General features: G+C 49.1%; 1 protein-coding gene across 1 annotated transcript in view; it reads right to left on the bottom strand.

Annotated features, from left to right (window-relative positions):
* The window catches only part of RYK (receptor like tyrosine kinase), a 55,391-nt gene extending 47,735 nt beyond the window's left edge, over positions 1-7,656 (bottom strand). Inside the window, exon 1 of the mRNA XM_053986601.1 lies at positions 7,362-7,656. Within this exon, the coding sequence (XP_053842576.1) occupies positions 7,362-7,641 (280 nt within the window). The 5' untranslated portion in view covers positions 7,642-7,656. The remainder of the gene's footprint in view (positions 1-7,361) is intronic.
* Positions 7,657-17,911: the final 10,255 nt, after the last annotated feature.

Here is a 17,911-nt window from a genome sequence, read left to right as displayed (position 1 = left end):
ACACATTTGGAATTAGTCTCATTAATTCAGCTTTTCCAGTATCCAAACAAAACTGTGAATAGCAGAAGGGAAGGAGAAAAACGCAAGGCTTCATTCTTTAAAATACCCAGAGTATACAGTACTGCTGCCTCCACAGCTCCCACTCTCAGGAAAACACCACCCTGGGATTTTTGGTGCCTGTGAACATGATCCCTATCTCCTTTATTTGCCTCTGCGCAGGTGGTGTTTAGGAGCAGTTTCGGTCCCTGCCTTCCTCTCAGTATCCTGAGCCTTTCTTGCTGGTTTTTCTCATGCATGCAGGGAACTGTGCCTCCATTTCCTCTCTTTCGTTTCCATTCTGTCTGTGCACTGGAGGGAGAAAGAGACCAAACAATCAGCAGTGATAAATAGGATGCTGCCAAACAGAATGCAGGTGTAAAGTCACAGGAGTGAGGAATGCAGCTTCGGGAATTCTTCCCTCACCACCACCAGGACAGCTTTCAGAGGTCAGGTTTCTTCCAAGTCCCTGACAACAAATGTTACAAGAGCCACAAAAATTTATCACTAGACAGACCTTGGCCTCTGGGGAGCTGAAATGGCTGTTTCCTCCCAGGCCTGAGCACAGACAGAGCTGCACAAGGCAGTCCAGCCACACTCTGCCCTTACAGTCCCACCTGAACACCAATTTCCAAAAGGAAAGAGCCTTCTCCAGGCAGGATTGAGACAGAGTTCCCAGCACCCAGGATTCAGAAATCAACCACCCACCTCAGCAATGCTGAGCAGATCAACACACGCAAGGACTGAAGTTTATTTCACAGACTTCCACCTTAGTGGCATCACAGAATATGGTTTCAAAGCAATCCTAATCCAGGCCAGAGGCTGCCTCCTCTATGAGGAAGGTCTTCCACTAGCTATTTCAAGCTTTTACAAGCTTATTCTTCTGCAGGCTTGCAAGAATTACCAATATTGCAGTGGATTGTATGATTTCACACATCTCCAAAGAAATGACCATACACTGTTATTAGAACTGTGTAAGCTAAAGGGGAGGTAACAGAATGGAAAAGGACAGAGGAGCCCCAACTGCAGCTTGTTCTCAGAAGCCTCAGTATGGATGTGAACCATGGTACTGGGTCAATCAGACAGACACTCAGGCACAATGGCAGACTCCAGAATGAACACAGGTAAATCAGACAGACAGACACCCAGGCACAATGGCAGACTCCAGAATGAACACAGGTAAATCAGGCAGACAGACACCCAGGCTCCAGAAGGAACACAGGCTGCTGCAGAGAACTTGTCACGACCTGCTGCTGCTGCTGCACAGCCCTGAACATCTGCCTGTCCCCAGCCCCACAGCTCTAGAGCAGGCTGGGTAACACCCACCCACAACCCCAAACCCACCGGCTACTGCGCACCCATCACAGACTGTCAGTAGGCTAAAGGGCTTTACAGAGTGAGGTAACAGATTTGTTATCCTAAAAAGAGCACTTGCACTTTGCTAGATGTATCAGAACATTTTCAGCTGTTCAGTTTTGTTTCAGTGTGTGGTGTCTGTCACGATTAGAAGTACACATTCCATCCAGGTGTGCACCTATGTCAATCTTCCCTTTCTACCGGTGCTATGAAGTGAGATGATGTACTCCTGCAAAGACAGGCATGTGAAACACTGCAAAAGTACAGCCTGCAAAAACCTTCTGTTCTTCAGAGCCAAGCACTTAAAAGCTATGAAACAAAGATTTCAGAATACATATACAAGAGAACCTGACCTTGAACTGTAACTCATGTACCACACATGCATCTGCTTCTATACCTTGGGCTACTCAAGTGTCTGCTCCTTGGGGGACATCTCCTTCATCCTCCTGCAACCTCAGAGGCTCTTTGCTGCATTTTTTCGAGTACCTGTGAGTTTCCCAACTCCCATGGAAAATGGTCTTGGGTGCTGCTAACAACCCTCGCTCAGAGCACAGCACTGGCTGCCTGGTGGTGCTCCAGGCTGTGATACTGTTCAAGGCAGGCTGAGTGGGATTTTAACAAGGCCCTGAAGCTTTTCAAGAATCACAAAGAATACATACTTTCAGCTCCCTTTCATAACAATCAGGCAAAAAAGGAACAAGAGGATTTCCAGCCACTATAGATGCTATGCAAGTACCATAAATCACTTTTATTGGGAACTCCTGTCTGTAAGCAACTCCCCAAAACAATGACATCAACAAAGATGTTTCATAGTATAAAATGAAGACAATTAACATCATCTGGTGCAGTAAGATGATGCTTAGACTCCATTTCTAACATACAAAATTGCATTTGGCCTGTAATTTCCCAGGACTCTGCTCAGCCCTGGTGAAGGCACACCTGGAGCACTGGGCTTCCCAAGAGAAGAGCCACAGAGCTACATGAGAGGGTTCAGTGAAGGACCTCAAAGAGAATTAAAGGAACTGTAATACCTCTTCCAGGAGAAGACACTGAGAAAGCTGGAGCTGTTCAGCCTGGAGGAGCGCTGGCTCAGGGGGATCTCATCAATGTATATAAATATTCAAAGGTGTGTGCAGAGAGGATGGAAGCAGGTTCTTCCCACCAGTGCCCAGTGAGAAGATCCAAAAATCAGGCACAAACTGAAACACAGGAGGGTCTGCCTGAACAGCAAGAAAAACTTATACAGTGAGGTTGACTGAGCACTGGCACAGGCTGCCCGCAGAAGTGGTGAAGTCTCCATCCTCTGAGATGTTCAAAAGCTTCTGGATGTGTGCTGGACAAGCAGCTCTGGGTGGCCCAGCTTGAGCAAGGGGTGGGACCAGATGACCTCCAGAGGTCCCTGCCAACCTCAACCACCCTGTGAGTCACCATCTCAATTTAAAAACCAAACAAACAACCCTCGGCTGTAATAGATTTTGCATCAATGTTGCATCTTGCAGCCAGACAACTCATTTTAGTTAACTGCACAATGGCTTTTAATGAAATTCTAGAACACATAAGTGCAAGTCACATAAGTGAAATTAATTTAACTCTGTAATTGAGTGAGTGCAAATATAAAACTAACAACAGACAGCACTCAGTGATGGCTCAGAAGAAACTAGGCCAGAGAACACTAAATTTGGAAACTCAATGTAAACATTGTAGGACTTCTGACTTTAAAATTCCCCTGCAATTCTAATTTAGCCCCCCGTGTATATGCATTATGATAGCCCTTAGTTACACAATAATGTGGTGGTATTTTCCCCCCATGGGACTAAAGTCTCAGTTAACATCCAGACCAGACTTCTAAAAAGACCCAGAGCCATGTGACAGAAGGGCTATCCACAAGACCAATTTCACAGCTGAAAGGAACGTAGTCTCCAAAAAAAAAAACCCTGCAGGGACAGAAAGGGTTGTCCTCACTGCTTAAGTACCTTACTGCTGCCATGAATGCTGCAAAAGAACAGCATGCAATGCCAGGAGAGCTGCTTAAGCCAAGTTTTCACAGGCAGCTATTGATTCTGATCCTCAGAATCAGAGGGTAGAACCTGTGAAGCTGAGCTCAGAACTGCTGGGAACTCACAATCACAGTCTAAACCAGGAATGCACACACTGCCAAATAACATCGTGTTCTGAAACAGACTAGATCCAATCCTTAATTACTAAAGCGAGCTATTGAATATTATAATAATGAGTATTTTCTACCTTATTCTCTAAACCTTAGATTGGTACCTGCAAAACAGGGATATACCAGCCTTCATATCCCAGGATCCTGTGAAAAGCAGAACAATGGAGCATTTCAACAGGAGGCAAACACCACATTCTGACTTCATGGGAAAACTGGAATGAAAGTCACTAAATCAAGTAGAGACCTCCTACTGAGTAACTCATCACTAACTTCACACCACCTGCATGTTCAGCACCACAGGGTGGTCACTGGAAAAAGGCATAGGATCAGGTGGTGTTCCAACACCTGTTCAGTCACTATGTAAGACTAACAAAACTTTCTTCAGGTCTAAGCACAGGCCCAAGAAAGGTTCTCCAGATGAACCAGCTCTAAAAAGCTACAGATGATGGTGCCAAGAGACTTCACAGACACCCCTAAAATGGTTGTGGTGCTCTGGATGTTTCTCCCCAAAAAGCAGCACTTCCTTTCCTCCTCCCCAGCTCCCCCTCCATCCTGTACCTCATCACTGCTCTCACTCTGACACCTCTGCCTCCTGCTGCCATCGCTGGAGTCATCTCAGCCAAGTCCCCTCAGCTAACTCCTTCCTACTCCATCCCCTCTAGTGCTGAATCCTGCCTGGTGTAAATGGAATCTGACACGTTCAGCTATGTGAAAACCACAGATTATTTTTCCCAAAGGCTTGTTGTCTGGATGGCTGGGAATATTTTCCATGGGAATGGCAAGAGATATTTCTGACAGAGACACCATATGCCTGCCATATAGCAAGTCCTACTTTCAGAGCCTGAGAACTCCACAGTGTTTCGAAATAAAAATCCACCTCACACAACAAGACGAGCCAGTTTCCTCTAGTTTTCTTCTACATAAAGTCCTGAAGACTACAAAACAATTCCTCCTAAGGCAGAATGGTCAGAATTCCACAGCCCGACAGTGGAAATCTGGCGTGAGCACACAGGAAAGAAGCAGGCAGTTTTCACTGTAAATCACCGTAGCTGTCCTTCCTCCATGCCACAAAGAACAGCAGCCACAAATAATCTGCAACAAGTTCCTATTTCACTTACAAGAGCCACAACCTGATTAAAACTCAACCGTGGTTCTGCAAGACACAGAACTCCGAGTTTGGGGAAAGCAGCAGCACCAGACACTCCAGTGAACCGTGTCAGCCTGGCTGATGGAGAGACCACGTGGGGATATAGGCAGAGTTTCCACCAGACCCCGGGGATGCTCCAGCTCTGCATCGCTGTCTGTGACTGATTCAGCAACCACATGTGTGCTTACATTTATTCCTAATCAAATTTGTCACCTAAATATGTATAGGGGTGATATTTAGAAGCATGAAAGCAGCATGGGCTGTAGTAACTGTAGTAATCCCACATAACATTTGGGTTTATGAGCAGAAAATCGGAGAGTTTCTGTTCAGCCATAGCAAGACAAACACCACATAGCAGGGACGAGATTGTTTAGAGACAAAAGATGAAAGAATCCAGTTTCTATTAGCAGCTTCACTGAACTTAACACTTCACTTCACAAGCAACCTCATTTTCCTATCCCTCATGACTATCCCAGCATCAGCTGACCCACAGCTTTTCTCAGGGAAGTTCCAGAAGCCGAACCCCCTCACTGCTCTTTGCAAGTTCACACATCAGTTCGAGGCCTTAAACCATGAACTTGATTGTATAAACCCCAATCAGATACTACAAAATGGAACATATGAAAAGCTGGGTTTGTTTTCAGAATCATGAACACCTGCAACAAAACTGTCTGTCCCTCTGGATTTTCTTCTGCCAGAGGAATACTTGAAGTTATTGATAAATTGGCCTGTGTCTAAATGCCTCCCTAAACTACACCTCACCTACAGCCAAGAGCACATGCAGAGATACCCCTAAAATTAAATCTGCTCATGCCAACAGCACAATTTAGATCGTGGAAGTTTAGTTTGCAACAGATTTCCAGTGATCTGAACCCCACTAACTGAAGGAAGTCCCAGTTTACCTCCACATTAGATTCCAATTTATCCAAGTCTCTGGGGTCACAGAGGCAGAACAGATCATTCATGTCAGATACTAAAAGTGATATAAACCAGCTACAGACAGCTGAGTAGTAAGTGCCTTCAGCCATGTAGTAATAGACACACGTAAGGGAGGCTAGAGGACAAAATCTAGCTTAAAAATAGCAACAGCACATCTTGCCTCCTCAGTTGCTACTTCATGATGAATAATTATGCCAGTGGGCCACGGAAGCCTGAACAAATCCAACTAACAGAGACTTCAGGCACTAGACAGGGGAGAGCTCAAACCTTACCATTCAGTACTCCCAAGATTAACTACTCATTCAGAAACCCAGCTCACCAGAAAGCCAGACATTTTCACCCTCTATCTGTACCAGAGTATCTGTCAGCAAGCACGTGCCATGTACAAATGACAACAGCAGGACACTGATCACCAGGGCAAACCATGAGGGAAAAATGTTTACAGTGTTCTTCAGTCCCCAGATCCCCTGACTTGGGTCAGCTGTGTGCTCACAGAGCGCAAATTAACTGGAGATATTTTTATTTTGTCCATTTGATGCAAATAAAGTCTTGCACGGCCAGTTTTCCAGCTTGCAGAGATACAAGGCACTTGGGAAAAACAAATCACTGGGGACACCAACAGATTTGTTTTGAGACTCCAGCCACCAACTCTAAACAAGAGCCTATGCAAGCCAAAGCCTACAGAAAACAAATCTTTGTTTAAGTCAGACTCTCCAAGCACAGAGCTCTGTGAAAGCCTTCCACAGCGAGCCAGATGGGGGACTTCAGGAACTGCCTCCAAGTCCTTTCACAGCAATTGTCAGCCTGCCTAGAAATTAAGATTCCTTTCACACAAACACCCAATTATTGCCAGGTCTCCTCTCTGCCCTCTGCATGTCGCTTGCCTGGCTAATTAAGTCATGGGCCTGAGCTCACCTCTTCCAGGGCTTACCCTGCTCCCACAGGACACCATCCCCAGTTGCTCCAGTCTGGGGAGCCCCTCGCCATAAGGGTGAAGCCTTTTCTTCCCCTAACCACACACACACAAAGCAGCAGAGAGACCCCTTTGACTTGTCTATTCTCACCGTGACCCCAGTGCTAAAAAACCCACAGATCCCTGGGATCACCCATCCCCACCCCAGTCCCATAGTTCTCCATCCTTTCCTGAGCTCCTCATCCGCGCTCACGACCCTTTCCATCCTCCTCTGCACCCCCAATCTGTGTCCCTTGCAGGAGTCTCACAGACATCCCCCATCTCCTGGACCCCACAGCAAACCCCTGGTCCTGCTGACACCACCATCCCCACCCCAGTGCCTCAGCCCCCCACCCTCCCGAGCCCCAGGTCCTTCATCCCCGTTCGCAGCCACTCCCACAGAACCCACACAAATCTCTGGATTCACCCATTCCCATCCGAGACCCACAGACCCCCATCCTCTCAGGAGCTGGAGGTCCTTCATCCCCACTCACAGCCTCTCCACTCTTTCCAGCATCCGAGATCTGCTTCCCTCCCAACATTCCCATAGACACCCCAATTCCCTCCTGGACCCCCACAGCCACCTCCGCTCCTGCTAACGCCCATCATTCCCAGTCCAGTCCCACAGCGCCCCATCCTTTTCCAGCCCCCAAACTTCCACCCCAGCCCAGAGAACTCCCCTCGGCCCCTCCTGAGCGCCCGGACACCCCCCACCTCAGCCCCGCACCGCCGCCGGGCCCCGGGTCGCCCCCGGGCGCACTCACCGATCAGCTGCCGCACCTCCTCCTCGCTCAGGTAGATGCTGAGGCTGGGCCCGGGGCCGCTGGGGGGCCAGTCCGGGGCATGCGGGCCGGGGCCGGGCTGGCCCTGGACGCCGCCGGGCAGCACCAACAGCAGAAGCAGCGGCGGCGGCAGGAGGCGGAGGAGATGGCGGCGCGGGCCCCGCACCCGCCGGCCCCGCCGCGGCCCCGCGCCCGCCTCCCCCGCCGCCTCACGGGGCCGGCCCCGCCGCCCCCCGCCGGGCTCCCGGCGCCGCGGCACCATCGCTCCGCGGGGACGGAGGGACGGACGCAGGGCCGGGGGGAAGCGGGCGGGACCCCCCGCCCCGCCGGACCCTCGCACGGCGCGGCCGCCGCCAGGCCCCGCCCCGCGCACGCGCCGCTCCCGCCGCCGCGGGCGGCCCCTCGGCGCGCGCGGGAGGGGCGGGATCCCCCTCACGGCTCTTCCCGCCTCTTCCCGCATCCCGCCCGGCGCCGGGAGGAAGAGGAGGAGGGACAGCATCCCCGGTCCCTGCGCAGTGCCCGTCACAGAGTGACAAAATCGCTGAGATCGGAGAAGACTTCGAAGACCATTGGGTCCAACCTGTGACTGGTCCCCACCTTGTCACCCAGCCCAGAGCACTTGAGTCCCCCGTCCAGGCCTTCCTTGGACACCTCCAGTTATGGAGACTCCAAACCTCCTTGGGCAGCCCCTTCTAATGCCTGGCCGCCCTCTCTATGATGTCCAGTATGAACCTCCCCTGGCTCAGCCTGAGGCCGTTCCCTCTAATCCTGTCCCTGTTCCCTGGGAGCAGAGCCTGACCCCCCACGACTGTCCCCTCCTGTCAGGGGGTTGTGCAGAGCCAGAAGGTTCCCCCTGAGCTCCCTCAGCCGCTCTTGGTGCTCTGTTCCCTTCCTTATCTCCATTTCCTTCTCTGCACAAGCTCCAACCCCTCAATGCTGTCCTCCTTTTTAGGGCCAGAACTGGACACAGCGCTTGAGGGGCCTCACAGTGCCCAGTCACTGCCCTGGTCCTGCTGGACCCATTGGCCTCTTGCCCACATGGGCACACCTGGGCTCATGTCCAGCCACTGTTGACCAGCATCTCCAAAGCCTTGGCCAGGTCCTTCATGGCATCTGACCCCATCCTGGAGGTCACCCACTGAATCACCTCGTGCTCGCCCGAGACCCTGCACATCCCCACACTTCTGCTTAGCTGTGGTTGCCTCCATCCCCAAACCCTTCCAGCCAGCCATCCATCCAGGATGGGCCACGGGGTCACGGCCAAAACTGGAACTGCTCTGCCAAAATATCCCCAAAAAAGATGATCCCAGAGTGACAGACTGTGGGACACCTGGTGCCCACCAAAGCTGCTCCATCAGCTGGACAGGGGAGAGAAAATATAATGCTCCTAAGTTGAGATAAAAACAGGAAGAGACCACTCAGCAATTACTGTCACGGGCAAAACAAGAGGAAAGTCTGAGGAAATGTTTGGAATTTATAACCTGATTGGTAGGATAATGAGAAGTCTGTTTTGGAGCCGGCTGGCATCAGCTCCATCAGACACAGGGGAAGCTTCTGGCAGCTTCTCAAAGAAGCCAATCCTGTAGCTCCCCCACTACCCAAAACCCAACACACTGCTCAGAAGCTTTCCCAATTGGAAATACTGCTGGAATACCCGTGTTTTAGTTTAAGAGAATTTCCTTTTTTGGTAATTTTTTTAAAACAAAAAATTAAGGTTTTTTTAAAATGCACTGTTTATAAATATATAAAACATACTGATGTTATATTTAATGTTTTAATCTGCTTTTTATCTTATGGTCCTTTCAGAGCTAATAAGCAGCAGCATTTCATTTCACTGTAACAAAGGGCCTTTGGCCCACAGAGGATGGGGATTTCAGCTCCAGCCAAGCCATTGCTGCCTGTAACGATCCTGAAGTAAAATCCAAACTGTAAACACATCTCCTGTTCTGTTACAGTATGGAATGCCAGCAGCAGGACTGCTTGACAGCTGATATATTTTAAAAGAATGCAATAATAATCAAGTCCAACGATGCAAACAACATTGAATTCCAGTGTGAGGCTTTGAATCTCCTATACAAACATTCCTGACCTTTTCCCAAAATCCTCTGCTGTGCAGTATTTCAAAAGTAAGGATTTCTGTGGCAGTTTGGTGCAAAACCCTTTTTCAAGGTGTCCACCTTTCCCCTGAAACACAAAGCCTTTGTTCCAATTGGCTTAGGAAGGGCATTTTGTTTTTCTGAGCTGGCTGCTGACCTAAATACACCTTGTTCCTGAGTCGTCCGGGCTGAAGAGCCACCTGCATTGTCACCTTCCTACCTGCTGTCACACCTGGCTGCTCTCCAGCTCCTCTGGAATCCCCAGAGCAGTGACAGCTTCGCTCTTAGCAAATCCATTGCTGAGAGCTGCCTGCTTGGCTGAGATTTTCAGCAGAAGCATGACAATATTCACTTTTAAATCCCTTAATGTCTTTAAGATCTATGCTCCCTCCTGACCTGCCAGGAAGAATTTTCTCCTGTGGGACACTGTGACAGGAGGACACTGCAAGCTAATTGACCACAGCGGGGTTTAATCACTGAGTCTTTCAGCTCATAATCATGAGTGGAAAGTCTGTAGGAAGCTCTGTTCTTCTAATCACTGAGGTGAAAAAGGAGGAATTGCCCGCACTCCTCCCCACAATATCCATCACTTACTTAAACAGTGTGAGGTATAAAAATAAAAAACACCAAACTGGGATGGAGCTGGAAATTACATGCAGGCCTGTAGTTGGGGGATGTGGCCCAGGCTGCAGAGTGCTGGTTGCTGAGAGAGCCCTCCACACCACAGCTTCTCCACAGGCCATTTCCTCAGCCTGGAAAGCCGGCGCCTGGGCATCTGTGTTTATTTGCCCTGCAGATGTAGCCTAAATCCCAGACTCCGTGTGGTTTCTGATGCACCTCACTTAGGGACTCGCGGACAGACAGACAACGTGTGGTATCTGATGTGATCAAAACCAAGACTGAGGCTCACCAGCCAGAGACCAAGCAAAATTTTGATGCCCTTTTCTGGGGGCATTAGCAGGCAGCTTATGTGGGAAGGCACTGACAAAGCCAACCGAGTGTTGGCATGGATTTATCAGTTGGAGGGATCCCTGCTTCGCTCACAATGAGCATGAAGGAAAGCAGAAACTGCTGCTGCTCTCTGGAGGCTGGATGAGCCCAGCAAGGTCAAAAACGTGGTGTAGGCACCAGGCAGGAGACAAGCAGCTCTTTTTATCCGTGAGTTTGTCGAAGAGTCAGAAGAAGAGACAGAAAAACACGGGCACTCCTCAGCTGTAACAGCCTGTAATGGTGGTAGGACCCACAAGAACCCCAACATGGGGGTCTATTTTTCATTTTCCACTGTGCCCCATTTTCCCCAAACTGATTTCTGGCCTGTCCTTCTTCATGAGGACCAAAGGGACAATATTCATGCGGCCACCATGGATAACAAACATGACTTTAACCTTAACCTCAGCCAGCCCTGCCTTGGGCATAAGGACACGATATTCAGCACAAATGTGACGTTCAGCAGAAGGGCCCGTGTGGGGTTATTTCCCTGCATTTCTTTTCAGTGAGTATGTAACTTTGCCTCCTGGAAGCCACTGGCTGATTTTAACAAAAGGTCACCAAAACCACATAAACCAAACACAAATAAACACATTCTTGGGCTGCAGCTGCCAGCCTGTGCACGGCCACTCACGGGGCTGCAGGCCTGGCTGGGCCCCCCTTGCCCATGAAGCCAATTGCTTGCTGGGCTCTGATGTTGTAATTAAAATGCAGGCTGCAAGGATAATTGGGGGTATTAGAAGCCAAATGAAGGTTTCATGGATGTCAAGAAACATCTCATTGGAAAAAGGTGAAAAATGCAATTCACAGGCCAGCTCAAACACTGAAGATCTTGTGTTGATTTTTTTTGGCTGCACAGACTATTTTTGGCAGGATCGAGTTCACGGTCTTTCAAAACCATTCTGGGGAAGATTATATTGCAAGAGGATACACAAAGTCTGTCCGTGGCAAGCTGCTAGCAATAGCTGTGAACTCGCAGCACTCACATGGAAAAGTTTTGCTTGGATAGACACTGGGATGCCTCACTGCATGTGCTCCCAGCCTGACTGTATCAGCATTTACCACCGCCGTGTCCCGAGAGGCACGGAAGAGCTGGGATTCATTTCTGGATGTAAAACAAATCTGTAAAAGCAAATAGCTGACAATTAATGGCACTGATAGGAATTTGATACATGAGGGCCTCATGGAAGACGCATGATATAGGGACGTTTATGTGGGTGCTGGAAGATGGGAGACAGGGCTTTGGGAATGACTGCTCCCTGTCCAGACTCGCTCGCACACGCTGCTGCGATAGGGGGTGGCTTTTCCCACCTCCTCTTTATGATTGTAAGTGACTGTGCAGCATTCCCTGGGGAGGAGAGCTGGCCCCTTCACACAGACACAGGAATGAAGTCCTGCTGCCTCTTCCAATCAGTCTTCCAACATTCTTCCTTTCAAACAGCTTCTCTCCTTTACGAGTACCAGGTGACCTCAGTGTTTGGATGGCTTCCAACACAACTGCACCTTGGTTCCGTGGCCCAGGAATCTTCAGCTCATCATTTGCTCAAGGACCTCTGCCCGCCAGGCTTCTCTGCAGAAATGCTCTGGAGCTTTGGATTTACTCATGGATGAGCATTAGAAATGGGCAAGAGGAGCTTCAGATTTAGGAATGCTAGGAAAAGATGGCACAGCTGAGCTTGTGCAAGCAGCAGGCTTCCTAAGCTATTTAGTATTGATTGACCTCTTTATTATTTAGTATTCCCCATTATTTAGTATTTATTTACCCCTTTCCATGGGCAAGGATGCATCCATACACCTCTGAGTAGGGATAAACCCATTCATTTGCTCTGCTTCACTGCCTGCCTTTTCCCGAGGGGTTTCCCACTTCTGTCTTTCACAGAGCATGGTGCCCCAGGATTTCCAGTTCTCCTCGCTCATCAGGGTGGAACAAACTGGTGGCTTGCTGCTCATTTTCTCTCACATCTCTGAATTTGCCATGCCTTTTCCCAAAGCACGTGGAGAACTGAGAATGAGGGAATGGACAACATATTGAGTAATATAAATAGACAGATGGCTTCACTCAAATCAGCACTGACCCGTGGAGTCTTCCAGGGGAGGGAAGAGCTGAAATTTCAAAGTTTAAGATGTACAGACCTTCTCACAAACTCTTTTTGTCCCGTTACTTCAACTATAAACAGGCGGCACAGGGAAGACCAGTGTCCCCTGTTACTTGAATAGCACTGAAGCAAAGATAAAAGCCTTCAGACTTCCAACCTGCTCCCCTTTGCACCAGATTTCTATTTTTCCTTTATTTATTTCCTAATTGTGCGCACAGGTCCATAAAGCTGCCCTGGAGAAGGAAGGGCTGTCTGCTCCATTGCTGCAGTCGGACTGCTCGGGCTGGGATACAGAGAGAGGAAAAGTCACACAGCAGCAGAGGGAAATGTGTGTACAAGTTCCTGGAAATGTAGCATTTAATGGAAAAAACATCCTGAGAACATGAAGCTGGCTGGAGCTGCTGTAGCATTAAGCAAGGGAGGCTGGGGGAGAGCAGAGCCTCGGAATACGGTTTCAGCATGTGGTTGGGAAGGCACATGCCATTCCTGTGTTTGCCTTATAAGGGGAGTGTGCATGCCACGATATTGCTAAATATGAAATAAATTGTTTGTGTTTGGGGGCTGGCTGTGTCACCTCTTCCCTCCCCAGGACACCCGGGGGTTGCTGGCTTATGTTTGTGTGTCATTGGGAGTGTTTTCCTTGCCAATGGATGCCAGGATTTGGTGCCATGGATGTTGCACAACACGGCTTATAATGCTGTTACAGTTTGTTCTGCATTCGATCAGAGCTTGATGCTCAGGTGACTGTTGGTATCAGGACAGAAAATTACAAATCAAACCATTTTCAATGGAAAAATTGAGGGAAAATTGAGTATCTGTCAGAGGGAGAAGGAAAGCAGGCACCTGAACCTACTCCTTCTTGGGTTTTTGTTGGCTTTTCAGTGCAAATGATCCTTCAAAATTTGTCTCCAGGGGTTTTATTATGTCTCTGCTCAAACAACAGACCTTTCATTGTAGTTCAGCACATGACTCCAAACACAGCACCCATCCTCAGAGAGCTCAGTCTTCTCCATGACTTCCCCTTTTCCCTTGGGAAGCCAACAGAGCAGCAGTTATAAACTGATGTGGTTGTGTTTTACAGGTCACTTATGCAAGTGTTTCCCTGTGCTCTGGCAGTTGGAGCTGGTTTATGGTTTACCATGATTTTTCAGAGCCCACACACAATAAAGGAATGGAGATAATTAACTGTAGGAGTCACTGTATCCCATCCCTCTTCTACAAAAGCACAATTGGAGCATTTGCCCAGGAAGTGGAAAATATTTATGTGACTTTCTCTCTGAGAAAGTATTAAAATCCCCATTTTCACTGGGATAAATGAGAAGCAGAAAGAAGTACTGAGCAAATGCCACACCCTCTGCAGAAGAGGTTGTAGAGCTTCTGTATCCATCAAAACTGGAAGCAGGAAAGAGCAGGACTCTCCCACTCCTCTCAGGGTTTAGATTGCTCTGGGCAGGAGCAAGCCTGAATTTCTTCAGGTTGCAGAGATCTAACTCTTGTCTCCCATTTTCTGTGCAAATGGCATTACAATTCTTGGAATGTCACCAGCACCAACCAACAAAGGGGCTGGGAAGCTGCAGACCCAGGTACCTTTCTCTCTTCCCAGCACTGGGCAATGCTGTTGCACACTGAGCTCACCTGGATGCTTTTACTGAATATAATATTTTACTGAATATATATATTTTATTTACAAATATATTCTACTTCTGAAAAAAAAAAAACAGATTCCTCTGGCTGATATATTCTCATATGGATAAAAATAGATGGATTTTAATCATGCTTACATTGCAGATCCCACAAGCCAACTATTTTAATAGATTCGGAGTCCTTTTCTTTGGGCTTGGAACAGGCTCAACACCAATAAACCAAAAGATTTAGCAGGATGTTTTTGCCTCATTAAAATGCTTTGTGCCTTTGGCTCTATTCTGTTCTTTCAGTGCTGGTGTGTTTTCATAGATCTTCATTTTGAAATTGTGGGAAGAGTCAGGAAAAAGGCTTTGGAAAGGCAACCTGTCCTCCTCCCATCCAACCATTCCTGGGTGATTTCAGAATCCTGGCCAGACCATTTGCTCTCCAGCAGCTCCCACCACATGAAGTTCTGTATACCTGTAATTCAATTAAAACTTCTTTCAAAAAATAAAAAAAAAAAAATCCAAAATATTTTTAAATGCTTCTGTAAAACCTGCAGCATTCCCACCTTCATTTATGTGCTAGGAAATATTTTAAAGTCCCAGAGACACTAAGAAGGGATCCTGGAAGCAAGAACTTGCACGGGCCAGGTCTTGCCCTAGTTTGGATGATGACTGCAGGATCCACACACATTTTTAGCAGCTGATTAAAATTTTGTCTCCATTGTGGCAATAATTCTTGGGCATTTTCTTGCTTTGTAATCACTGTGCTCAGCTGTTTGGCTTGCATGAGTAAAATAAGCTGCATTTCCTTGGGTTTTCCCTATGAAGTGGAAGTCTGACCTTGAACCACTTCCATAGGTCTTATTTCAGCATTTCCTTGAGCTGCGGGTGACAGGGCTGGACACTGATGGGTCACAGCAATGAATTCCATCCCCTGTTTCCTACTGGAGGCATCTCCTTGTGGGGCAGGGTGAGGGTTAGGTCAGCTGGAAAGGAACTTTCTGCAGCTTAATATCTCTTGAACACCACAAAAAGCAAAACGTAGGTCTTGGAAAACCATCCACAGGCATTTTTATGGGGTGAAAGCAGTATGGACATGCACTTCACTTGCAAAATTGCTTTTAAATTGGTGATATTTGCATGTCACTGCCCGTGCAATGAGATAATCCCTCCTGGACGGGGCAACAGATCCCCTATCCTTAATTTCTAAGCTTCGTCCTGAACATGCAATGGGGTTGTCATTAAAGACTCACTATTGTGAGCAGAATGGAACCAGCCAGGGAGAAATGTTCCTGAATGAATGATGGGGAAAAGCCCTTGGCTGGAAAACACCACTGCCACGCTCTGCCATGGGGAATGGGTGACTAAATACAATCTAGAGATGGACTCATAGACCCATTCAAGTTAGAAAACTCTCTAAGACAAAAGAGTCCAAGAGTTCCCCCAGCACTGCTAAGGCGTCCACTGACCCATGCCCCCAAATGCTACATCCACCTGTCTTTTAAGTCACTCCAGGAGTGGGGACTCCACCAGCTGAACAGCCCTTTCCATGAAGAAATTTCCCTTCATATCTAATATAAACTTCCCCTGGCACAACTCGAGGCTGTTTCCTCCTTGTCCTGTCCCTGTTCCTGGGGAGCAGAGTCTGACCCCCCCCGGCTGTCCCCTCCTGTCAGGAGTTGTGCAGAGCCAGAAGGTTTCCCCTGAGCCTCCTTTTCTCCAGGCTGAGCCCCTGTCCCAGCTCCTTCAGCCTCTCCTGGTGCTCCAGCCCCTTCCCCAGGTCTGTTCCCTTTCCTGGACGGGCTCCAGCCCCCGGGATTTGCGGGCCCCGGGCGGGGGTGCAGGGGCGGCGCGGGCCGCCAGGTGTCGCTGTCGGCGCGGGAGAGGGAAGGGAAGGGAAGGGAAGGGAAGGGAAGGGAAGGGAAGGGAAGGGAAGGGAAGGGAAGGGAAGGGAAGGGAAGGGAAGGGAAGGGAAGGGAAGGGAAGGGAAGGGAAGGGAAGGGAAGGGAAGGGAAGGGAAGGGAAGGGAAGGGAAGGGAAGGGAAGGGAAGGGGCCGGGATCACCTCACTGCACCTTCTAGAGCTAAAGGGGATCTGGGAGAACTGTAGGGAGACCTGGACAAGGGCCTGGAGTGGCAAGACGAGAGGGAATGGTTTCCCACTGCCAGATGGTATTGTTAGATGGGATATTGGAAAGAAATTCTTCCCTGGGAGTGTGGAGAGCCCATGGCACAGGGTTCCCAGAGAAGCTGTGGCTGTTCCATCCTTGGAGGTGTTCCAGGACAGGTTGGACAGGGCTTGGAGCAACCTGGGCTAGTGGAAGGTGTCCCTGCCCATGGCAGGGGGTGAAAATAGATGATCTTTAAGGTCTCTTCCCACCCTAACCTGATTCTCTAATTTTATCCCTTGGGAAATAGTTCCTGTTCACATCCAGCTCCAGACCAGCTCTTGCATGTGGTCAGACAGCGCTGGCATTCCTGTCATGGAGCAGAGACCATGGCACCATCGTTCCATATCGTGTAATTAACAGTGGGAATCCCACGAGAGAATAAACATTGCTGCAGATCCAGATTCCTCCAGGAGATATGGGAGCCAAAGGTGTCGGATCATTGCAGGGTTTTAAATCCAGCTGGATTCTGGCATGCCTGTGGCTCCCCTGCAAACTCCAGTTGGTACCACAGGGATACATGAAACTCCAGTTGGTACCACAGGGATACATGAGCCAGACTTGCATTACCCTGGCTAGAGTGGGAACTCCAGACTCTCGATGCTGTGCACTGCCTCTGCATGAGAAAGGGATGCTTTCCCAGAGTGCCACAGACACGAAGCACAGGGAGCAATCCATGTGCCAAAACCTGCTCATAAAAAAACTGCCCACAGAGTGACTTTAAATACCCAGTGCACCGAGAGCAACAAATCCCTCCAGGATCAGAGGAGCCAGGATACCTCACTGCCTGCAGGTGTGCATCTCACCCTCACTCAGGCTCGGCTCACTGCTCGGCTCAGCTCCATTCTCATGCTGGAGCCAGCCCTTGCCTGTCCTTGCTCAGCCTCTCCAAGGCTCTGATCCTATAACTTTGGAGCTGATATCCCACGCTGCTGTTTGCCAGCTCTGCACTGGGTCCTGCTCTCAGGATCCAGCCCTGCTGCCATCCTGCCAGCAGCTCATCTGGAGCAGGCTACCTTCTGCAGCCAGCAGGGATGTTTTGCTTCCAGCCCCTCTCCTGGAGCCCGGGACCAGCTTTTAACAACGTTCCTGAGCAGCGCGTGGTGCTGCAGAGCCCCAGCTGGTGCCAGGAGTCATGGTTTAAATAACACACAGTAAATATTGGAGCAGCCTGAGCTGTGGAGAACTCCTCAGACACCAGTTTCTAAGGATGATCTAATACATTTCTTGGACTCGCTCATCCTTCTCATTACTCTTCTGCATTTTTCCCCCTCCTATTTTTCTTCCCTCCCATTGAAATGTTTTGGTTTTCTTCTTTTATTTTTTTCACTGCTTGAGTCTCTAAAATATGCAGCCATGGCAACAGGCTGGAGGAGCGAATTCCCTTGGTCCGCCTGCATGTCCTTGGGGTCTGGTAGGGAGCGAGGGGGTGAATTCCAGCCATTCCCTCTCGCCGGGAGCAGTGTTTAGTAAACACACGGCAGCACACATGTGCTAACCCCTGCCCGGCTCTGCCAGCTTGGGAACGGCTTTTCTGCGGGTTGAGCGTGTCTCCCCT

This window comes from Vidua macroura, chromosome 10 (genome assembly GCF_024509145.1).
Source record: "Vidua macroura isolate BioBank_ID:100142 chromosome 10, ASM2450914v1, whole genome shotgun sequence".
NCBI classification, from domain to species: Eukaryota; Metazoa; Chordata; class Aves; order Passeriformes; family Viduidae; genus Vidua; species Vidua macroura.
The sequence above is the reverse complement of the archived record's forward strand: the minus strand, read 5'-3'. Positions and strand labels throughout refer to the sequence as shown.